This window comes from Patagioenas fasciata, chromosome 26 (assembly GCF_037038585.1).
Source record: "Patagioenas fasciata isolate bPatFas1 chromosome 26, bPatFas1.hap1, whole genome shotgun sequence".
Taxonomy (NCBI): Eukaryota; Metazoa; Chordata; class Aves; order Columbiformes; family Columbidae; genus Patagioenas; species Patagioenas fasciata.
This window is the reverse complement of record NC_092545.1, coordinates 6,081,336-6,105,285: the sequence shown is the minus strand read 5'-3', so window position 1 is coordinate 6,105,285 and position 23,950 is coordinate 6,081,336. Positions and strand designations below refer to the sequence as shown.

Below are 23,950 nucleotides of genomic sequence, written 5' to 3'. Positions count from 1 at the left end.
CCCACAGAAAGCTCAGACAGATGCAGCCGCAGGTTTTAATTAAAATTAACCATTGCCCGCAGCTCCTGGACACAATTACTCGGTCACCAGGTATCAGTTCCACTGATGGGGAGTGTAATTAAGACGTGAGCGTTTCTCCTTCCCCGGCTGCCACCTCCACCCTGGCACAAAGCAGGGTGATGCTCGTCCCCTCCGGGTACCACTCTGTCCCCAGGGATGTCACCCACCCCTTCCCAGGGCTCCTTCACTCCCCCCAGGCTTTGGGTACCAATTTCTCCTCCAGCCTGTGCTGCGAAGCATCGAGCAATCACAGTGCTGGTGTCAGCCCAACCCCTCATTAAGTGCCATGCCCCCACTCGAGTAATTACTCCTATTTATATCCGAGTGTTCGCAGCCTGCCCTCCATAAAACCCCCCACTGCTCCACCTCCCGCCCTCCTGTCGCTGACACAGAGCAGCCGCTATTTTTACCCCTCTCCCCTAGAGATGCTTCGCTCCCGATTCCAGCCGTAGGATTGAAAGCAATTCTGTCGCTCCCGCCGCCCCCTTCCTGGGGTCCCTGGGGTGGTGACAGTGACACTTTCCTGCCAGGGTTGCTCCTGGGTGGGGGACTGAGAGTCTGGGTGCGGTTTATTCTTCTCCATCTTCAGGCAGGAGATGCTCTGTTTCTGTCAGATGTGGGATTGTGTTCATCCAGCTGCAAGCTGAGGCCGGACAGACCCAAAGGAAAAGCCCCTTTGGGGTGGACCCGTGTCCAAATTGCTGTGAAAAAAGCCTTTTTTCCCTGAATATCTGCTCCTGTCAGTGATTTCCAGGGGCTGAGCCCATCCAGGGTCAGTGGATGCGAGCAGCAGCTCCATAGAGGTGACACACGGTACCAGTTCCCACTGCCTGATAAAAATAGAAATAACTCTTTATTTTCACACCAGCTATTTCAGATGTAATTGCTGCATTTCAAAGAGGAAACGCAGCTCTGAACTCTGCATTAACACCTATCGGTGTCACTTCCCAAGGCAAGCAGAGCAGCACTCGATGTGTGTTCTGCAGCCCCGGGTGCCCGAGCGCCCGCAGACCTTTGCAAAATGGGAAAGGGAAAATGCCCTCCTGTTTGTCTCTGAATGCAGGGATGGAAAGGAAAATGCTTCATCCTATATTCCAGCATAAATCCAGCAAGGGATTCTGCTTGCAGGGCGCTTGCGGGACAGCGCCAGCCTTGAGCATCCCATGGGGATGCTTCGCCTCCCTCTGTTGGGACAGCAGCCTGCGAACAAAATATTCCTTAATATTCTATTCCAAATATTCCTTAATATTCTATTCCAATTATTCCTTAATATTCTATTCCAAATATTCCTTAATATTCTATTAGTATGCTTATACTTCCTTAATACACGTATATCATCTCTGGGAGAGCTTGATGCTGGCTCTCCAGAACTGCCAGCATCCCCGCTGCCTCACCCTGTGTATGGGGACACTGTGGGGACATTAACCTAAGTGCACAGGGATTCTCTTTGGTTTTAAGCAGTGATGGATGGTGCTTGTGACCCTGTGCCGGGCTCCTGCTGCCACTGACCCTGCCGGGCACAGCCCCTGCCCGGCTCCCAGCGAGATGCATTAGTCATTCCCAGTGCGTGTGGAGCCATCTGGATGGGATTGGCCCTTCTGCCACGCCACGGAGGATTGTTAACACAAAGCATATGCTTTGTTTGAAATTAATAATAATTTTGGGCTCTCACCAGCTGCTGGTAATTGGCTCCCCTTTCGCAGAGATAACCGAGAGCAGCAGGGTGGAAATTCAGTCGCTTCCCCGGCTCCTTTTCTAATGAGATGAGTCCCTGGGAAAGGTGGCGGTTCTGCAGGGGACAGTGTGACACCAGCCCCGTGATGGCTTTTAATAACCAGGACATGCGCCCTGTGCTACGGTGACACAGAGCACCGGGGCTGCTCGGGGACACCGGGGTCCCCTTGTCAAACCCGGGGGGACCAGACCCTTCCTGGGCACCCTCCCGGTTGGGCCAGGGCAGCTTTCAGCATCCTCGTTTGCTGTTTAATTGTTGCTGTGAACAGCAGATTAGCACAGAGGGCGGATTTCTGCGTTTTCTTGCTTAGGCATCAGTCTGGGCAGGTGGGTGTTGGGAGGCTGGTGGGGATATTTATATTGCAGCCCTGACAAAATCCGTGTGCGGGGGAGCTCTGTAAAATATACAGAGCGTTATTTTTGTTCAAACGGTGCGTATTTAGGCAATGGGAACGTACTGAACGTATCCGCTGCAGCAGAGGCATATGGGACCTGAATCTCCGGATTCGATTTAGGTGTTTAAATGCAACCTGGCCCTGCAGCAGAATGGGGTGAGCGGGCAGGACTCAGACATTCGGGCTCTGGCCACATCCCACCCTTCTCCATCATGGGATTCCCATAATGAAAGTGTAGGAGTAACATGCAAAAAAAAGAGCTAAAATGCTCTCCCGGGCTCCGTGAAGCGCTGATGTAATACAGATTATTGGTATTTTAGCCTTCGTGCAATATTCAGTGCAGGGAAATGATACGGAGGGATTTTCGGGCTCAGGGCGAGATGCGGAAACACTGCCTCCCGCTCCCGTTACCCCCCACAGCACAGCAAGACCAGAGCCCCATAAGAACCTCCATCCCCTGGACCAAACCCAGCAGCCAATTGCCTTTCCAGAAGGGAACTGCCTCCCCACACCCTTGGCCACCAGCCCTTCTCCTCTTTTCTAGGTCCGAGCAGCAAATTCAGCTGCTCCTTTGGTCCGGGCTCTGCACGCGATGCTCTCCTGGAGCATCCCCAGTCTCATGGAGCATCACGTTGGCCTCGGTGGGAGAGCCCAGCTGCATCCTCCTGCATCCCTCCATCCTACATAAGGGTGCTCCCCAAACCCTGCCCAGCCACAGGGTATTTCAGTGCTGGGGGGGTTGCTGATGCTGCAATATGCCCCTTGCAGCTATGGGGCTGGTTTCCCCATTATAGATATCTCCAGATGGGTGGGAAGGAGAGGGAGGACACGGGACACCCAGGGATGCTGCTGGGGGGGTGTGGGCTGGCCGAGATCCCCAGGATCAATGCAGGTGGGTTTGCAGGGGCCAAACGCATCACCCCACAGCTGAGCCGTGGCTGGCAGAGGCCACGGGATCAATGCGGAGTGATGGAAATACGGCTGCGGACACGATGCTTTTACAGCTTCCTTCCCCAAGAAAGACTGGGTTTTATGGGCTTCTGGTAATTGGCAATTAATTTTGCCAAAGCCAAGGGCAGGAGGGCAGGCCAGGTCTTTAAGGGCACCCACACAAGGGTGGGAAAATGGGAGAAAAAGCCTCTTTTACCCCGCTTTTTGCCTCAACAGAGCATGGAGTGATGCCTTCCCTGCAAAAACACAGCAGTGACCAATTCTGCGCTTCTCAGGCCACTGAAAAGGAGCAAATAAAGCAGGCTGGGTGAAGCAAGGAGTTGGCTGTAGCTCCAACCCGTGGCCACAGTCATCACCTCCCTGCTCCTCACCCTGCACCTTGTCCTCAGCATCATTAACTCCCCATCCCGAGGAGGCAACCAGGAGCCCCAGAGCTCCCCAAACGAGACAGGCGGAGAGAATCCAGACCCTCCCAATTAGACGATCTATTTTCTGAATGAAGGGCCCTGCTCCGCCCTGCGCAGCGAACGTGATTGACATAAATCCCGGCGCTGATTAGGGACTTGTCATTTAGCACCTATAATGCCTCCCTCCTAATAGTATTAGGGCCTCCTCGACGAGACGCTAATGCAGTTTGCAGCTGCATCGCTGGCGCCTGGGATTCGGCGGCCGAGCGGCGAGCGCACTGCAAAGCGAACACGTCTCTAATTCGAGGAGACAGTAATGAAAAAGGAAGCTACTTCGACAAGGTGCATGGAGCAAGGGGAGGGAAATGAGCCCGATACACCCGGCCCTGGGAGCATCGTCTCCTGACCATGGGCAGCATCCCCACGTTGGTTACTCGGGGAGCTCGCTCCTGCTTTATTTCTCCATGTTGGGGTGTCTGTACCCCTTTTTCCTCGCTCTGCCCATCCAAACCTTGCCAGCCCCGCCGTCCCACAGTATCATCCCTGTTTTCTCCATGGGGCTGCATCCCTGGTCCATGCCCATCACCCTGGGATGCAGCTCCCGGAGGGTGCTGGGGGAGATGGGCAGGGGCTTTTGCTGGACCCTTTAAGCCCCGAACAAATCTCTGTTTTGATTAGCTTGTGCTCCTAAATGATTTATAATCAGCATAATACAATAACGACAATAAGTCCCTAATCAGATTAAAGCGCTCTCCATTTGTCTGGGGCTTTGCGCTGTAATCTCTTCCTCCCTTCTCCACCATCGATTTTGTTTTCCGAGCCTCGCTGAGGGCTTTTCCAGCCTTCGCATCCTCCTTACCTGGGCTCGATATTCCAGGACATGTCTCCTTTTCCACCCTAAAACCCCATCCATGCCGATGGGGGAAGCTGCGGGCGATTTGCTCCAGCAGCAAAACCCCCGGCGCTTTGCCCGGCCCGTGCTGCTGCCTCTGCGAAATTCAATTAGTGCCATTCGCACCGACTCCTCATTAGCCTGCCTGGCATGGTACAAATCTCGTTAGACCCACAGGATCTTTAAGTGAAGTCCAGAAAGTGTTTCCATTTCTTTGCTTAATGAAGAAAAATAGCGGTGGAGGAGGCTGGAAGGAGCGAGGATTGCAGCAGGGAGCTGGGCTGGAGGACGGCGAAGAGAGAGGACTGTGTTAACACCGATTAATAATGAATAACCACCATAATGAGCGCTAATTAATAATAGCGCACGCTTAAGTGATTGATTCCTGGTGAATGGCATCATGCCGTCAGGAGTCCCCATCGCTCCAGATGACCAAGCTGGTGGCGCTGATGGATGCTCCTGGTCGTATTGAGGGCTGGAGATAGGAACCAGCGTGGTTGGGGATGGGAACCAGCCTGGTTGGGGATGGGGATCACCCTGGTCAGGGATGGGGATCACCCTGGTTGGGGATGGGGATCACCCTGGTCAGGGATGGGGATCACCCTGGTTGGGGATAGGAATCATCCCTGCCAGGGATGGGGATCACCCTGGTTGGGGATGGGGATCACCCTGGTCGGGGATGGGGATCACCCTGGTTGGGGATGGGAATCATCCCTGCCAGGGATGGGGATCACCCTGGTTGGGGATGGGGATCACCCTGGTTGGGGATGGGGATCATCCTGGTTGGGGATGGGGATCATCCCTGCCAGGGATGGGGATCACCCTGGTTGGAGATGGGGATCACCCTGGTTGGAGATGGGGATCACCCTGGTTGGGGATGGGGATCATCCCTACCAGGGATGGGGATCACCCCTCGTTGTCATAGGAACAGACCCAGGAAAGGATGGGGAGCACGGGCTGAGGACCATCTCCCATCCCTCCATCCACCCCGTGTCTCCAAACCTTTGCCCACATCATCAGCAAGATCTGCCATGGTTTGTGCTCTTTCTCACTCTGGATTTTACTCACTGGCAAAAACTGTGAAAAACTTGTTTGTTCTTTTATTTTTTGACCCGTTTTATGGTTTTCTGTGCAGGGACCCCACCGCTACCTGCATGAGGGACCTGTTTGTTTTCCAGCCCCTCTGATTCAGCGTGTGATAGAGACGAAGCTTCAATCAGTGTAATATATAAAGCACTTAATTTGCCTTATTAAAAGTCTGCACTTTGGATTTTCAGGATCCGGGAAATTAACTCAAGCACCTAAGCATTTATTTGATTGAAAGAGATTATAAATAATTCATGGCTTTTCTTTGCCTTCGGTGGCAGACCTACCGGGGTGCTGGGGGACCTGCAGTGGCTCCCGAGCTCCCTCCATCATGGTGATGGAGCTGGTGGGTGCTAGAGGTGGTCTGTTTGGGGTGATGGGCACTGATAGAGCCCTGGGAGATTGTTCTGTGCCAGGGAACCATCTGCTGATGGGGAATTGGGGCTGGTGACTCTCACTGTGCCGGCTGAGGGGCTGCGTGTCCCCAAGCAAGGGCTGGAGGAAGAGGAGGAGGAGGGTGACCCAGAGCAGGTCAGGCTGTGCCAGGCCATGTACTGCTCTCACTGTCCCAGGAGGAGAGGAGCCAGCCACTGAAATAACCATGACAATAAAGCTGAGTATTTCATCTATAATTCAGAGGAACTGGAAAGTGGGTTTGTAGAAAAAAAGAAGAATTAAAAATAAGAACATGGCTGAGACGGTGGAAATTTATGCCGCTGTTCTTGCTGAGCGAGGATGCGCCATGACCCTTGGGCAGGATCGGTGCCGAGCCCCAGTGCTGGTTGCTGGGGGGACTGAGCACGTCCTGGTGGGGCTGGGGGCTGCGTGTGGCTGTGATGCCATCCCAGCAAGGGCTGAGTGGACAAAAACCAGTGTGGGCAAAGGGAAATCTGCAGGCGGGGTGTTTGCAGTGAGCTGTGCGCTGCTGGCTGCATCTTGCAGTGTGGGGTGTGTGTCCTGGGGGGTCAGCATCACCAGCCAGCGTGGGTTGAGCATCCTGGGGTCCTGCATCGTTCAGTTGCATCTTGGGGTGTGGGATGTGCATCCCTGGGGTGAGCATCACCAACCAGCGTGGGCTGAGCATCCCTGGGGGGTGTGCATCATCTGGCTGCATCTTGGGGTGTGGGATCTGCGTCCCTGGGGCTGAGCATCGTGGAGCTGTGCATCGTCTGGCTGCATTTTGGGGTGTGAGATGTGCATTTCCGGGACTGTGCATCACCCACCAGCACGGGCTGAGCATCCTCGGGGGGTGTGCATCGTCCAGCTGCATCTTGGGGTGTAGTATCTGCACCCCTGGGGTCATGCATTGTCCGGCTGCATCTTGGGGTCCAGGATGAGCATCGTCCAGCTGCATCTTGGGGTTTGGGATGTGCATCCCCAGGGTGTGCATGGGGGAACTGGGCATCCTGAGGTTTGGCCGGGTGAGGAGCGGGGGGGGCTTGTGGTCCGCAGGAGCCCCCGATGCTGCGATCTGGGGGTCCCGGAGCCGCGGAGGGGCTGCCGGAGGGTCCCTGCCCGCTCGCTGCCTGCCCTGCCCGTTCGGCGGGCGCACGCTGCCCTCCAGCGGCTGCCGGTCCCGCAGCTGCCCAGATGTTCCCCGCCGCTCTGGAGGGGACGCCTTCACCTCCTCCCCTCCGGCCACGGGTGCGCTGAGCTGGGGGGGTCTCAGCTCTGCCGGGGAAGGGGGTCCCAGTTTGGGGGGTTGGAGCCGCGGGAGGGCGGGCAGTTCCTCTCCCCTCCTCCCCTTCCCCATCCCGCTCACTGCAGGTCCCTCTTCTTCGCCAGCTTGAGGACCACGTTGTCATATTCGGTGTCCCCCAGCCACTCCTTGCCCTGCAGCAGGAAGGGTTGCCGGGCTGGGACGGGTCTCTTGGGCACGGCGTAGTCGTCCCGCTGTGGGTTGTAGGGGTACTCATGCCCGGGGGGCTCCTCCACGGCCGCCTGCAGCCTCCACGCCTCCCCCTTCACCTCCTCGGGCTCGTCGTAGATGGTTTGGGCAGAGACACCCTCGGGTTCATCGTAGATGTGCTCGGGCTTGGCAGCCGTGGGGCGCGGCGGGGGCTGCTTGCTCGTTTGCGTCCTCGCCTCCCCAATGCTGTGGTAGAAGGGGTCGGGGACATCCTCGGGGCCACGGGCCACGCTGCTGAATTTATGAGCCACAAAGGTCTTGGCGACGGTGTCAAAGGGGACGGCGTACTCGCATTCGGTGGTTGTCTTGGCCGGAGCATCCTGCCTCCGTCCCGGGGGGGTGCCCCGGCGCAGGGCATTGCAGGGCTCGGAGTAGGGGCAATCCACACCGCGGGGGGGCAGGAAAGCTCCCGACAGCTCCCCAACCCCCGGGCAGCTGCTGGGGGGCATTGGCAGCTTGGTTTTTGGCACCTTCCCCTCCCGGGCAGGCTCCAGCGAGGGGCACTTGGTGGCACGGGACTCCTCATGTCCCTGCGCCCAACTGGGCATCTTGGCGGCGCCAAGCGGCCGGGTGGCATCGTCCCCAGGGCCACCCCATCGCGGTTCCTCGGCTCCCCGGCCGCGGTGCAGGTTGATGGCTGACTCGATGGCCTGGAAGATCTCGTTACCTTGCCGGGTCTCAAACTCAAAGTTGCCTTCTCCGGATGCGCAGCGCCGGCCGGCTTCGAAGGAGAAGGTCACCTGGGGAGGGACAGCATCAGGTCCCTGTGTCACATCCCACCGCCAGCCCACCCTCCCGGTGTCCCCCGTACCTTATCCCGCCCAAAGCGCCGCAGGAAGCGGTAGGGCCAGCTGTAGATGACGTCCGAGGTCTGGAAATCCAGCAGCTCCAGCGCCTCCTCGCCTGCTCGCAGGATGCACCGGCCCCAGAGCCGGCAGCGCTCGGAGGACTCGGTGGCCCTGACCGTCACCTTGAACACCTGCTCCAAGCCAGCTGGGGATGGAGGAGGGTGGCATTTATAGTTTAATAAATAATAACATTTAATAATAATTGAAGACTAATAGATCTGAGCAGTGTGATCTAGTTGAAGATGTCTCTGCTCATGGCAGGGGGTTGGACTGGATGAGCTTGGAAGGTCCCTTCAACCCAAACTATTCTGTGATTTCGATGATTCAACACCTGTAAGGAGCAGGGCTGTGTCTCCCACCACAAAGAGGTGCTGTGGGGTTCGTGACCCCCCCCCCAGCAAGACATTTGGGGCGGCAGCATCCGGCCGATAAGGGCTGAAGGGGGAGCAGCCCGAGAGCGCAGCGACAGCCAAACCGCAGAGCAGGAAGAGCACAGAGACGCTATTTCGGGAGATTTTCCACCCGGTCGCCAGCACGTAGCCACGGCGGGGGCTGCAGAACTGGCCGAGGTGCCTGGGGATTGGGGGATGAGATGTTGCAGGTGCTGGAGTGAGTTTAGAGAAGGGAACGGAGCTGGTGAGGGGCTGGAGCACAAGTGTGATGGGAGTGGCTGAGGGACCTGGGGGTTCAACCTGGAGAACAGGAGCTGAGGGGAGACCTTCTGATCTCTGAGCTGCCTGAAAGGAGCTTGGAGCCAGGGGGGGTCGGGCTCTGCTCCCCAGGAACAAGCGCCAGGAGCAGAGGAAACGGCCTCAAGTTGCGCCAGGGGAGCCTGAGGTTGGATGTGGGGAACAATTTCTTCCCCAAAGGGCTGTGGGGCATTGGAACAGGCTGCCCAGGGCAGTGCTGGAGTCACCATCCCTGGAGGGTTGGACAGACGGACATGAGGTTCTCAGGACATGGGGCAGTGCTGGGGTGGGTTATGGTTGGACTCTGATGTTGAGGGGCTATTCCATCCAAATTTACTCTATGTCTGCTGCCTCCTGTGCCAGCAAACGCAGCTCTGCTGCCCCTTCCCCCCGTCCCTGTACCCACCTTTCCCCTGCGAGCTGTACAGGGAATTTTCCTCCATGGAGAACTCGCCATCAGTGCCCGGCGATGTCTGCTGCCTGTCCTTCCCTGCCGCCCGCTCCTCCCTGCTCCTCTGCCCCTGAGAGAAATGGAGATGAGCAAGAACAGAGCATCCTCGAGCCTCCCCCATCACCGCAAAACCCCAGGGACCCCCAACCACGGCTCCCAGTGCCCCCCAGCTATCCCAGCCCGTACCGGGAACGCCAGCTCGCACAGCTTCAGGATCCAGCCACTGGCCTCGGTGCCATCGGCGGCCAGGAGGTACCGCTTGTCCGTGGTCTCCAGGAGGAAGGGGACGGTGTCCCTGGGGCAGGTGGCATCGCCGCTGGCCTCGGCCACGTGCACGCAGTCACTCAGCTTCACCAGCCGCTTGCTGCCCTCGCCTTTCCGCAGCTTCTCGGCGTTCGGCGGCACCGAGCCCTCGAAGAGCTCCAGGCGGGCGGTGGAGCAGGAGCTTTCCCGGTATAAGATGCCCCAGAATTTCCTCCATTTCTGCCCGTGGGGGAGAAGCAGTGAGAGGAGTGAAAAATGCAGCAGCAGCCCGTTCTGATTTCACCCATCCAGGTGGATCGCGTGAGCCTGGGACAGGGCATCAGTGCCCTCGCGGGGTCTTGCACCATTGTTGGTGGGTTTGGGCAGAATAAGGAAAAGCATCCCTGACACAAGCATCCCAGCACCACCCGGCGCCGGGATCCATCCCGGCTCCCCTGCACCCCCCTGCAAGAGCACTTGCAGCTCCTTATTTCTTCCATCTTCACCAAAACCACCGATTTTTGGGTTCCTGACTCACCCTGTGAGTAGGCAGCGATTCGTGGCATGTCATGCAGAGGTGGAGGGGAAGCAGCAGGAGAGGAAGTTTTGCACCAAAAATCGGAGCATCCTCCATGGCAGCCCCCTGTCCGCCCCCCACCCTGCCCATGGGAGGCCCCCCGCAGATGGCGGCCATGGGGACCAAGCCCCAGCGTTGCCTCCTAGGGACACTCAGGCGGCTCCTTCCCCTTCTTGCACAAGAGCCATTGCCAAACCCCGGTCGCCATCAGCCGCGGAAGCAACGAGGCTCGGGGGGCTGTGCCGGTTTGTCCCACAGCTCTGACCCCCTTCATGGGGGGGTCTCTTGGTGGTGTGTCCACAACACCATCCATCCCTGTGACATCGGTGCAGAGCATCCCCATGGGCCTGAGCATCCCGCTTGCTTTGGGTCCAACCCCCCGTGCACCCCCATATCCAGAGCAGCCAAGCCCCCCTATGGGTCCCCCCCATTTTCAGCCCAGCCAAGCCCCACCATGGGGTCAAGCAGCCACCCCACCACCTCCTCACCTTCCCGAAGGTCTGCTGGAGCTGGAGGTGCAGCACACCCTGCTTCACCACCGCCTCCTCCATCCTCCGGCCACCAGCACCCAGCACCCCCCGCCGCCGTCCCCCCCCGTCCTGCTCCCCTTGGGGGGTCCCGTCCCACAGCCCCAGGGGGGGTCCCGTCTCGTCCGCGCTGCCGTCGGGACAAGTTGTGACGTCCCAGCGTGTGACGCGCAGTCGGGTTCTTCTGCTTCCTCCGGCTTCCTGTGCCTGGTGGCTCAGCAGAAATTGCGGCTGTGCCTCAGTTTCCCCATCTGTGAAACGGGTCTAGAGGCTGCGCTGCTAAGGAACGACCCCCCAGCCCTGACCCAGTGCTCCCAGTAAGGGCGAAGCAGCCCCCAGTGACAAAACTGGCCTCGATGTGGCTGGGAAGAGGGTGAGGGGACGAGGCGCATCCCTGGCTGGTGTAACTGGGAGCACTGGTGTAGGGGCTGCTGGGGCACTGGTGCTGGGTTGGAGCACTGGTGCCGAGCTGGGGTGACTGGAGGTGCAAGGAATGGGGTGCAGGGACGTGGTTGTAAGACACGGGGAGCGCTGGTGCTGGATACTGGGAGTACTGGAAGCACTGGTGTAGGGGCTGTTGGGGCAGGAGGCTCATCCCTGCCTGGGGTGACTTGAGGCCACTGGTGCAAGGAATTGGGGACAGGGCTGCAGGACACTGGGAGCACTGGTGTTGGGCACTGGGTGCAATGGTGCTGGGCTGGGGTGACTGGAGGCCACCGATGCAACAAACTGGGTTCAGGGATGTGACTGCAGGGCACTGGGAGCACTGGTGTTGGGCACTGGGGGTACTGGAGGTACTGGGGACACTGGTGCAAGTAACTGGGTGCAGGGATGTGATAGCAGGACACTGGGAGCACTGGTGTTGGGTACTGGGGACACTGATGTAGGGGCTTCTGGGGGACTGGACTCATCCCTTCCCCTGGGTAACTGGGAGCACTGGTGCAGGGAACTGGGCACAGAGCTGCAGGACACTGTGAGCACTGGTGTTGGGTAATGATGCAGGGGCTCCTGGGGGACTAAGCTCGTCCCTGCCCGGGATAACTGGGAGCACTGGTGCAGGGAACCGGGCACAGAGCCGCCGGGCACCGAGAACACCGGTCCGACCCACCGGGCTCCCTCGGGACGCGCGGCCCCTTTAAGCGCCATGTCAACAAATCCCGCCCCTCCCTTCTCTGCGTCGCCACCGTCGTGACGTCACCCACGCCGCAGCGCGGCGGGGCGGCGGGGGTGGGCGTGTCCGGGCGGCGTGCGCAGGCGCGGAGGCCGCGGCGCGTGCGCGCGGGGCGGAGCGGGGGGGGCGCGGGCCGGGCCCGGCGGAGGCGGAGGGAGCGGAGCATGAATGGAGCAAAATGGCGGATCATGTGCAGGTGAGGGGGGGCGGCGCCGCGGGGCCGCCCCCGGGGACAACGGGAGACGCGCCTCGTCCTTCCCCAATCGCTCGGGCTGTGCGGGTAGGGAGCCGCGGGTAGGCCTGGCGCGGCGCGGCCCGTTGAGGGGAGGTGAGGCCTGGCCCGGCCCGGCGCGCCGGGGATGGCAGCGCGGCCCGCAGGCCCCGCGGGGAAAGGGCCGGCCCGGCCGCGCTGCTACCGACCCCGCTGTTCCCCGGGTCTCCGCCGCGGGTGGGCCCGGGGGCGAGCGGCCTTGGCGGGCGGGCGGTGCGGCCTCCTCGGGCCGGGTTACCGGGGGCTCCGGCCTTGTGTGTGTGTCACCCCCGGGCTGAGCGCGGCTGCACCGCCGCCGGTCACCGGCCGAGCGGCCTTTGCCTCCTCCCACCAGTTTTCCAGTCGCGAAAATTTGGGGAAATTCGGGTCCCCCCCACCGTGGAAACGAACAAGCAGCTGCCGACCCCCCATCCCGGGGTTGTGCCCCTGCAGCCGCCATCCCCTCCAGCTTTGGGGTTTGCACCTTTGCTCTTTTTTCTGTTCACTGCGTGTTTGTTTTGTTTTCCAGCTGCCAGGCTCAGGTAAAGTGTTTGGTGTTGCAAACAAACCCATGCGTGGATGGGAGTGTTGCTGGCGTGGACAGAAGCCGGTGACAGTGGCTTTAAGCAAGTCAGGTTTGCGTGGTGGGCTGGAAAACCCTCTGAGGATCCGGTGCCGCCATTGAAAAAGTAGAAATAGGAAACAGCGAGGGGCTTTTTTTTGCATAAAATTTTAGCAGAACGTGTGCAGTGTCCAGGAGGCTCCCTGAACTGCAGTGACACGGGTAGTTGCTTATTATGCCTGCAACTTTGAAATAAATATCTTTTTCACATGCTACCCCTGCGAACCACAAGGGTGAGCAGTTTATTAACTCGCGATGGAGCCGTGCGGCGCGCAGGTTGGCTGGCAAGGTTGCTGGCAAATGCCTCCTGGGTAATCTCAGAGGAGGAGAGGAGTCGCTGCCTTATTGAACAATTCACAGGCTCTAAATTTGCTGAAGAAACTCTGAATTCGTTTGCTGTGAGTCAAACGGCACCTTTAAAACTCAGCTGGCCACCCCGTGCTTGGATGCTGAGGGCGGGTGAAACGGCTGCTCTTGTTGCTTTAGAACTGTGCTCGTGCCCTGCTTTTCTTTGTTAAATATTGAATTGAGCAAGTGGAAGTTTGAGCCCTAAGAACAGGGTTGCGATGGCCGTGTTCGGCTTGGTTAGTTAAAGTTTAACGTCAGAGGCTTGGAAGATGTTTCCCTCGGAGGAAAACTGATTTGCAAATACGGTTAAGGCACCTGCAGTTTGGCGCAGTTCCTGTGCAGGACAAATATAGCTGACAAAATTGTTATGTGCAGTGACTGAATGGCATTTGCTTGCTTTTTATTGTCTTTTTTTTTGTTGTTTTTGCCCTAGGTAAAGGCATTAAGCAGTAGCTCTGAGGAGCCTCAGGTAGTTCCCTTCAGAAAGCAGAGCGCAAGGTTCCCTTTAAAACTGGGCTTTTGTGGCTGGAAGAAGTAGCAGTTTTTATTAATAGATTGAGTTTTTGGGGAGAGGCCTTTCCATGGCCCGAAACACCAGCCTTTTGGCCGTAAGATTTGAGTTAAGCTGCAGAGGCTCCGCTCTCAAACCCCGTGTTCATTTAACAGAGCGGTTATTGAGTTATCCAGCGTCACGGGGAGATGTTGACTATCAGTGTGAATAATTGAGAGACTTGTTTTTATGGCATATGCTGTGGGAGCTGCTCCTGTTTTAATGGGAACAGGGGTTTGCAAATAAATACCGGCTGTCAGGAGCTGTGCAGAGTGGAGGTTTGTCAAATATTCGTGAGAGCTTTGGGTTGGGTTGTTCCACGTTCCCAGTGGAACTCCTTGGACTTGTATTGATACCTGGTGAGCAATATGTGATCAAGCACAAAAGCACTATAGATTGCAGTTGTTGTTATGTTATTTGCAATATGGAGCAACAGTGAGGCTAAAGACAAACTTTGAAGGCCATAATGAAAAAGAATATCGTGTTCTCGTCTTTGAAAACTAGATGTTATGCAAGCCGTGAGTTTGGTCGGTGGGAATCGTGAGGTCGGGGTTTAGCGCTGGTGCTTCCCCGCGAGCGACTCTTGGGCGCCTGGAAACAAAGGCCACAGTGATCCCGGTGCAACAGCCGAGAGAATCAGATGATTTCGTCTAGCCGAAAAGAAATCCATCGGTCTCAAAGCAAAGTGCTGTGCGCCAGCTTTTCCACTTCTTAAGAAGCTCATCCGACCTTGTTTTGAATGAATATTTCTGTCTGTTCCAAGTCTTGTAAACATCACTTCAACTTGCTCGCACTGGACACAGCAGAGACCAGTGGGGATGTTGTTGCTGTTGGCTCTGTGGGCAGATTTGGGTCCCTTTCCCCTTTTTTGTCCCATTTGAAAACAGATTGATCTCATCTTTGTTTTTCTCCCACTTTCCTGGCCCCTTTAACGTTTCCCGCTCTGCTGCCCAGAACTGGGATGCACTTGTTAAAGGGAATATTCCCCTGGGAGAAGGTTTGTTGTGGGGTGATGATGAATCCTGTCACTTTATGTTGAATGTTTCATTTGTCTTGAATTTAAAAAAATCATTGCACTGATTAAGAGTTGCTGTCTCTTGTACATTTATTATTACTTGTTCTCAGTAGCTCAACTCCAAGTTGAAATGGAAGAAATTTGGGCCCATGAGAGGAACAAACCATGTGCTGAGATGGTTACTTCTAATAGAAGAAATATGGCATCGGAAAAGGGAATTGCATCCCTTTTCTTGCTTCCACGCTCTCTGCTTTTAGGTTTAGAGCTGGGTTTTTCAGATCCCAGAGGCTGGCACTGGGTTTTTATCTTTTTAGCCGTTGGATAACTGACAGCGCTTTGCTCCAAGCTGGAAAACGTCTGTGTTTGGAGCAGTTGTGTGTTCGTGCAGGTTCAGTTCTGCTGGGGCCTCCAGTAGCTTCTTTAATCTCAATGCAGTTGTGGAGGAAGCGCAGCGGAGAAAATAAAAGTATGGAAGTGTGTTTGGGTGGGACGCGGGGGTTCTCTCACTGGTGTTGGAAGCTCCTTTGTGCCGTATTCAGGTACTGGGGGGCACAACTTGTTTTTTTGAGACTGTTTCCTAGGACGATTCCTTCTCCATTCCTAATAAGATCAGATCTTTTTTTCCTTCTGTGTTCTAAAGGACGTTGTTTTGGCTCCAACACAAAATCTAATTTGGCTCTAGCAATCCATAGCGTTCAGCTTGCTCCAGAGGAAGCCCTGGAGACGAAGGTGCGTGTTTCCCATTCGATATCTTGGTAACCCTGCTCGTGTTTGGTAATAGAGTCACGATGTAGCCCCGCTGCCCAACTACACATTGCTCCGAATACTCGTTTTGTTTGTTTTACTTCAAGCTTTTACCTTCTGTATGTCACTGAAAGCTCCTGGTGAGGCCTTGGGTTTATCTCAGAATAGCCCAAGGGAATGCGCCGGACCTGGGGAGGGGAAAACACTGCTTAGACTAAAAATAGAGCTCATTTCTTTTGCAAATTAGGCTTTTTTTTTAAGTTCTGTGATTTGTGTGTGTGTGTTTTTAAACAGCTCCGCGTGGATGCTCCGCAGCAGAGTTGCAGAACAGGGTGGTGGGTGCTGAGACTTGGCTTTCAGCCCATAGGTGAAGGGATCAAGTTGCGGTTCCGTATCTCCAGATCTCAGCTGCCCAACTTCAATGTAGAAAAAGCGGTCGCTGCCTTTCAGCTCAGGAGACCCCACAGCCAGCAGTTTAATTCTGGTCCCCAGCTGACACCTGGAGAATATTTTGATGTTCTGGTCAAGCCCGGTTGATGCATGCATGCAGTTGTTGGTTATAGTGGTGTCCTTGTTGGTGATTTTTACTGTGTGTTAGTTCTAACAAACCCCTAAAAGGTTCTGGCGGAGGATAGCTGCTAAACCACCCAGAAGATATCTCAGCAGAAGCTTGACATTTTTGCTTTTGTTTCTCCTTAAGGACAAAATGTGACGTTTATTGCCGGTCCCTGCTAACTGCAGTCATGGTTTGTCAGTGGGAAGCTCGTTGCCCTGGCGTGGTCAGGATAAAACATCAGCTTCACGCTTGACATCTCACTGGTGGCGTACTCTGAATATTGGCTGATGTAAGGTCTCCATTATGCACGTGCTTTGAGAGCCTGATCCTTCTCTTCCTTCTCCCCTTGCTTGTTGTCCTGCTCTGAAAATCAAAAGTCATTCTCCAGGCTGTAAAATGCGTGATTCTTTAGAAAAATAACGCGCCACCGCTGAGTGCTGTGAACAAGTATTTTTTAGCAGCTCTTTGATATTTTAAGCTGGTTTTGGGTGCAGTACCTGGAGCAGGAGTGCTGGTTAAACATTACGCTTCCCAGGACTTACCTGGTACGAGTCCTGCATGTAAATCAACACCCAGCAGAGAGCAAAAAGTTATGGTTTAGTGCTAGAGGAGAAAAAGGTGTTTTGTCCTTTAGCAGACTGCCTTCTCTCCCTTGTCCGAGATCATTCCAGCTGCATATACGGTATAGGAGCACTTCTTTCTGCTCGTGGCATTTTGGTAAATTGTAATTGTGGGTTTCCAGCTGAAATTTTTAAAGTTTACAGTTGTCCTGTTAACGTATTGTTCAGTATTCTTATTTCATTTACTAATAACACAAGAACAAGGAAATCAAACAGGAAGGTATTTACAAGAATCAGGCGAATTGGGTCCGTCCCCTGTTTCAGCTGAGTGCTTTGCTGGCTTGATTGGTGTCTTAATTTGATTTCTTGTAACGAGGAGCTTCTGGTTACTGGGTGAATTCTGTAAAAGGAGATTATTATTGTTTTCAAATGGTAACAGGGATGCGTTGAAGATTCTTTCCCATTTTGACGTACTGTTTTCTGCAGCTCATGTGAGTCTTCTTGCTCCAGTCTGTCCACCTGGCGTCCACCCAGTCTGATCACCGCTTAAATAAGATTCATCAGAAAGATTTTTCTTAGTTAAGAAATCGTTCAGTCCCCTTATAGCAGGATTATTAGCAGACCATGTGTGTTCTTGTGTTGTAAGATCAGTTTATAGAAGAAATAATCTGCATTTTGCTGCTAAACACCTCCACTTAGGATCATCCTTAAGTCCTTTCCATCCCTTTTATCTCTTGCCAGTAAAATGAGCTCTGTATCCGTGTACCCTGTGGACTCGCAGCTCTAGGATTTATGTCTGTCCTGCGGTGGCATTTTCTGTAACGTGTGATTCTTGAACGTATCTTGAACTGGATCACCCAAGCGTTTGGGTTGAATTCCCGCATGAAAGCTCCATGCCCCGTGTCCCTGGTTGTGTTTGTGAACACAGTGATTACAGGAGTTAGAGTCCAAGGACATCGTGCTGGAAAGCACCAATTCTGTTGTTTCTCTTCTAGCACTTGATAATGTAGCTGACACCAGTTTAACCAGTAAGTTGAAGGTGATTTGCAGCGCTTGGATTATTTTGCCGTTTCTGGATGGTGAGTTTGAGCAGCCCTGTAGCAGCTTTCATATTTCAAGCAGTTGGAGGTGCCTCCGGAGTTTTCAAGGTGTTTGGAAGGCTTGTTTTCTCCTGCACCATCATCTCAGAGCACAGCTTTGTGTCTCAAACAAATCCTCCTGCTGAATGCAAAGCGCAGACCCAAGTTGTTGGCATCTTTTGGTAGTTGGTTCCCATTTGAGTGAAACACTGACTGCTCGTGGTGCCTGGGCTGTGATGTTGATTATTGCAGCGGAAGGTGGCTCGTTCTGCAAAGCTCGTGTGCCCTGAAAGTTGCCTGTTATCTCTGTTAGAGAAAAATCTGATGTGTTGGCAACCTCTTCTTAATTATTCCGTGGCTTTTGGTTTATGCAGAGATTCTGTGAGCATCTGCAAGTCCTGATGGCGCAGAATTTGAGAGGTTTCCTTTGAAAATTGTAACCTTCAGTCTGTTCCCGGTGCTGCTGGCCTCCGAGGAGCGATCAGCTCACTTCAGACATGCCCTGTGTTGGAAAGCCAAGCATTACTTTGCCTTTGCTTGGCTTTCTGAGCAGGGAACTCAACAAACAGCTGTCCTTGTGGAGCTGAGCCTCGATAAAATTATGCACGAGTATGTATTTGTAGCCAACTAGAATATTGAAGAGTTTCTCAACAGTTTCACCACCCACTAAGGGGATCGTGTTCCTCCACTTCAAGCTCTTTGGGACAGAAGCCGCCCTGTGTAACACGTGTTGTCTGTACTGAGTCCTGGGAAGTTGCTCTGAAGGTCTGTGCAGTGAAATGGCAGAGCTGGGTTCCAGGCAGCCCTGTTCTGTCTTCACCCTGGAGAAAGGAATGAGAGCTCCGTATTGATTCCCGGGGAGATGCCCCAAAATCCTAGTGCGATAAGTGATTTGGGAAGTGCCGGAGGTAGGTTTGCTTTCTCTGTTAGCAGCGGGGAGGTGGAAACAGGGGTTTGTTATTCAGATTTTCTTAACAAATGAGCCATGAGACCTTGATTTTTCCAGCTTTGAGAACTTACCAAGTGCATCACCTTGGTCCTTGGCAGTTAATAGGTGCATCGCTCAGCTTAAAAGCTTTTTTATTTTGGTTGAAATACCTGACATTCATCAAGTGATCCCAGGCATTCCCTGAACCATAGTCACTTCAAACACCAGAGCCCTTTGACTCCTGCCATGCATCTTCATGACATTGGTTGAACCGCAGGATTTCAGAGCCCTGGCTGCGTGCTGCATCTTCTTCCTCCCTGTTTTCCTGTTAGATCATTGAGGAATTGAACAAAGCTGGAAAATGCCCACAGGTTCGGAGAGCAGAAGCCAGCATAGGACTGGACGTGTGATTTCAGGTGGTGCGTTAGAGGAGCATGCACCATAACACCATGTATGCCAAGAGTGTGTGTGTTCCTTATACATAAAATGGTCAAGGGAAAGGAAAAATAGATTGTGGCCTTTTCCCACCTCCGGTGGGAGGTACCTCTGGAGGTACATGGGGTGACTTTGTGTGGCCTGTTCATAGTGAGCGAGGACAGAAGCATCTCCTTGCCTGCCCTGCGCTTACCTGGCGCTTGCAAAGTCTGACTTCGATTGTAACATATGGGGGAACCAGTTGAGGGACATTAAAATGGATGAATGTGCTTGGGACAAAAATAACCGTATTAAACATGTTGCAGGATCTCTGGCTCGGGGAGTCAGTAACCAGAAGGCAGGAGGAAGGAATGTCTTGGAAACAACGTGTGCCGGGAGGATTCACAGGAACGCGCATCCTTCGGGGTTAGAACCACCAGGCAGCAGAGGAGTTTGGGGACTGATCTCATTAAGCTAAATACTCCATTTGAGATGTGTCATCTGGGGGGTTATCGCCCTCGTGCTCCCCCCGAGCGATGGGCACTGGCTGTGTGCGTTTCCTTAATTTTCCAAAATGGGAATTGTCAGCGTGGCGAAGTCAAACTCTATTGAACTAAACCTGCCTGGAGCTCATTGCAGCCCTGGGATGTAAAGAGTGTTGCTTAAGCAACCGTGTAATACAGGATCAATTCTGCAGCCGGTCCCCGGGGCTCCTTTTAGGTGGCTGGTACTTTCCTTGTAGTATTTATCATTTTAAAGATGATCACACGTTGTTTATCTTCACCATGGGGAAAACACTGAACAGTGACGAGTTTTATTTGTAGCTTCCAGTATAAATGAGATTGATAGGTTGGGGTTTCTCCACATTTTGAACTTCACAGCTGCTCTCAGCGACCAAGCATCCGAGGCCAAGATCTTAACCAAGGAGATGCCACATATGGAGGAAAACTCATTTCTTCTCAGTATTTGATATTATTAAAGAAATAAGCAATGACATGATGCAGAGTTCACCTGAGGTGATGGATTGGCAGTTTCTGCTTGTTGCTGGAGGGGGAAAGGGGAGTGGAAGTCTTGCTCATCATTTGTCAAATTGCTGGTTTCTGCTAAATAAACCTTCCCCTGTTGATAAACATTTCCACCGCTTACAAAACAAAAGCGTCAATCGCAGGGTGCTCTGTGTTATCCTCCGGTGCAGGGCTGAACTTCACTTCGGGGAGATGGACCCAAAATGTGATATTGGTGTTGGTGCCTGGTGGCTCAGGTTGTCACGTAGCCTTTGTAGTGAGATGTATGAGAGAAACTGGAACATGTGGTCGGGTTTTCTTACAATGTAAAGTGCTTTGGGTGTACTAGCGTGTGTTAGAGAGTGTGGAGCTGGAGAAAAATCCTGGGATTTCAGTGCTGGCCTGCGAGGGGCAGATAAGAGCAATTCGGGGGCAGAGAAGAGCGATTTGGGGGCTGGGAGGAGTTTGACTCGGGGCTGTGACGCAGCAATTCTAAAATTCAATTATCCTAAAACTCCAGCCCAAACACACAGTCCCCGTCCCCCCCTGAGCCCTCATCCACATCCTCGCCCTTTCTTGTTGCACAGGGCTCGTTTCTTCTTTTTACATCATTTTTGGAGCTGTTTGTTCTCAAAGGAGCGATGAACACAGGTCTGGGTTAGTAATAAATGTATTTTCGATGCTGTTTTTGATCCCGACTCACCAGCCCCGTACCTTTGTGTCCTGGCATGTAGCACTCGCAGGATACCCGAGCGTCTCCGTGTTTCAAACACTGCTGTCTCATGCTTTCCTCCTTATCTGGAACGCGCAGAGCCCTTCCCCTGCATAATCGTTATACTAAATGGTATTTTTTTGTTATCTTGGTTGAAAGAGTAGGGATAATCCCCGCCTAATTGCTACCCCAGAGGCCCCAACATCTCTGCCTTTGGAAGCTGGGGCTGACCCGATCTCTACCCTGTTGCCAGGGTAAAATGCCCATTCACAAACTTGAAATAATTGGATGAAAAGTCCCACGTTTGGACGTGAATTTTGCTGCTGAGTTGCTCTCGTTGGCTTTGATATTTGTCCTTGTACCCTCAGACACTTTCCAGCCCCCTTCTTGAGGAAGAGAAATCGAGTGAACTGTAATTTGAGGGTTGTCTGGGCAGAGACCCTCGGGACAGCTGATACTGGGCAATAATAGGCGTGATATTAAAACGTGTTTAAAACCTGAGGTGGATGGTTGGCTTAATCTAGAGTGCGCTTGATTCTACTGGATGATTCGGACAAGCTTTTCCACATGTGTGATCTTTCTTCATGGGAAAACTCTGCTTTAATGACCGTGGTGTCATTAATAAGGCATTGAATGGTGACCTTGTGTGCCGGGTCTCCCGGGCAGCAGACGGGCTGTTCGCTCAGTGCTCTTGGAGCGGTTTTGTTGGGGTCCTGGGGGTCGCGTGTTCCCGGTGGCTCCGTGGGAGTTAAGGAGCCTTGATGTGCAGGAAGGCTGGCACAGAATGGGCACGAACAAGGGCGTTTTGTCACGGCCAGCGTCACACAAAAGGCGCCGTGTGGTTCTTGCCACCGAGTCCCAGACGCTCGCAGGGAATTAGCGTTTCATAGATGCATGAAGAACACTGACTGCAGGGCAACCCATTCCTGAACATCGTGAAGAATTCGTGCAGGGTGGTGTGAAACACCACGTTGATCAGTTTGATGTGGGACCATCGCTGTCCCATCGTATGCGCGTGGACTGAATGGCTTTGATCACTGTTCAGAAATGCTCACAAGGATTTGGGAGGAAATCGTGTGTTGTCCTTGGGCTGATACACACGAACAGGCACCTCCCGACTGATTTTAAATAACTGGAAGTGGGTCTGTGCTGAGAAACAACAGGTATTGCCAAATGCTTAATCAGAGCTAATATGGTTTATAATAGGTTATGGTTAATAGTGGTTTATGTTCATTTTAGGTCTTTGAGGGCTTTCTGCGTAAAGCTTTAGTCTTTGGGTTTTGCTTTTGTCAATCCCAAACCTGTATGTTGAACTGAACCGCGAAGCTGTAAAGGCTACATGTTCCATGAGGTGGTTATTAAAAATACATATATATATATATATATATATTGTTTATAAAAATCAGAGCTCTGGAATATGGTACAAGGTACGAGAATTGGGCCCTGTTGGTAACTCGGCTTTTGCATAACAATCTCTTCTTCAAAAATAAATGAGGCGACTGTTGCCATCTTTTTTACAAACACACAAGTCAAAGCACAAAAGTTACGGTGTGCTTGTAATGATTTACTCCTGGAAACTTCGAATGCAGCCCCTAAAGCAGCTGAAAATACCTGCTTATTAATCTAACAGTAAGAACCTGGGGGAATATTTATGACCATCTGGGAAGCCACTTTTAAACTAGGACACCTAAGATTTCGCTGGGGGAAACCATCTGCCTGGATCACAGTTTATGGCAAATATTTTCCAGTTGTTTGGGCACACAGAATCTGCCTGGTAGTTTTATTTCCCTTTGAACGCGTTCGCAGAGCCGCCGCTCAAAGGCATCCATCCATCCTTCATTCGCTCTGTTCGGCTTTAGGTATTTTTGGCATATATAGCAGAGAAGATTTAACGTGAGATCCTTCCAGCAGCCTGGGATGCTGAAGTCTGTTATGGTGCCACGCAAGGGGAATATAAACCACATTTGGGGGGGGAATTGACACTGCATAACATAAAAGCTGGATGCGAGAGTGTGTTTTGCTCTTTAAAATGAGCAGGTGAGGGTTGTCGCTGTCACAGCACAGGGTGTAAGAGGTTTTCCAGAGCTCATCAGCCGCAGCGTGCGGGGCGGTCAGGCTGGGTGAGCACTGACCTTGGGGGTGGCTGCCCAAATTGGGATAAAAAAGGTAAAAGCAGGGAGGCAACGCCTTGTCAGGTGTAACAGGTTGCTGTGGAACTTCTGGATGGGTATTTCAGGTTAAATGCATTTAGCTGATCAAAGAACAAAGCAAGTTGAGGCAATAAAGTTATATATGTGTGTCTGTATAACCTGAGTTAAACCGCTGCCTAACTAAACTGTGCAATCTCTGGTTCCTCACGGGTTTGCTGTCGTGCTTTGCAGAGCCTAGCCCAGCTAGAGAACCTGTGCAAGCAGCTGTATGAGACCACGGACACGGCGACGCGGCTGCAGGCGGAGAAAGCACTGGTGGAGTTCACCAACAGCCCCGACTGCCTGAGCAAGTGCCAGCTGCTGCTCGAGAGAGGGAGCGTACGTACATCCTTACCAAACCCTATCTCGGGAGCCTGGGACATCAATAAGGGAAATAGCCCCGAGCTCTGGTGTGCCGTGTTTATATTCTATACCCAGCGTGCTCTCCCGGAGCTCAATTTGCGGGCAGCTTGTGCCAAAAAAAGCATCGACTCTTGATTGCTAATTATGGTTACTACAAACGATTGTCAGTTCTGATGTCTTGTGGGCCTTGCTGCGCTCTTCACCGGCTTCCACCCAGACGTGTCAAGCTTTATGCTGAAAACATCATTACAACAGCGATATTTCAGTGGCTGGGGGGCTCCTGCCTTCCCCACGGGCTTTGGGCAGAAAATGGTGTGTGCACAGAGGCAGAAAACCAGCACGGATTCTTCTGGAATGTTTCCTTGGAAAATTACCCCTGCTATAGTGTTGCCTTAATAATCCAGCAGTTTAAAACGAGGAAAATTAGATCATGTGCTTTAGAATTAGTGGTACAGTTATGCTGGCAGTAAATCCTGCCTGACTTTTTTAGCCTTCTCCTTTTGAAGTGGCCATTTGTTCTTTACTTTGTATCAGCACAAATAATGCTTAAAATGGCTTTGCCACATGATCTTGCAAGGTTTGACTTTTGGCAGAATGTGCTTTCACATCTATCAGATCAGAGCCTTGCCCGCAAAAATAGGAAACATTAAACAGTGTAAAGAGTGGATCCTCCAGG

The 23,950-nt window shown here is 53.3% G+C and overlaps 2 protein-coding genes across 2 annotated transcripts in view; one reads left to right on the top strand and one right to left on the bottom strand.

The window, feature by feature from the left end:
* Nucleotides 1–7,280: 7,280 nt before the first annotated feature.
* On the bottom strand, nucleotides 7,281–10,895 carry DOK2 (docking protein 2). Its single transcript, XM_065856768.2, has 5 exons — nucleotides 10,731–10,895; nucleotides 9,609–9,905; nucleotides 9,378–9,492; nucleotides 8,246–8,427; nucleotides 7,281–8,174 (listed from the first exon to the last, which is right to left on the bottom strand). The coding sequence occupies exons 1-5, from the start codon at nucleotides 10,791–10,793 to the stop codon at nucleotides 7,284–7,286; spliced, it is 1,548 nt and encodes a 515-aa protein (XP_065712840.1). The 5' UTR covers nucleotides 10,794–10,895; the 3' UTR covers nucleotides 7,281–7,283.
* Nucleotides 10,896–12,055: 1,160 nt separating this feature from the next.
* XPO7 (exportin 7) overlaps nucleotides 12,056–23,950 on the top strand; it is a 39,241-nt gene continuing 27,346 nt past the window's right edge. The window contains exons 1-2 of the mRNA XM_065856612.2: nucleotides 12,056–12,136; nucleotides 23,104–23,250. Of these exons, the coding sequence (XP_065712684.1) occupies nucleotides 12,119–12,136; nucleotides 23,104–23,250 (165 nt within the window). The 5' untranslated portion in view covers nucleotides 12,056–12,118. The remainder of the gene's footprint in view (nucleotides 12,137–23,103; nucleotides 23,251–23,950) is intronic.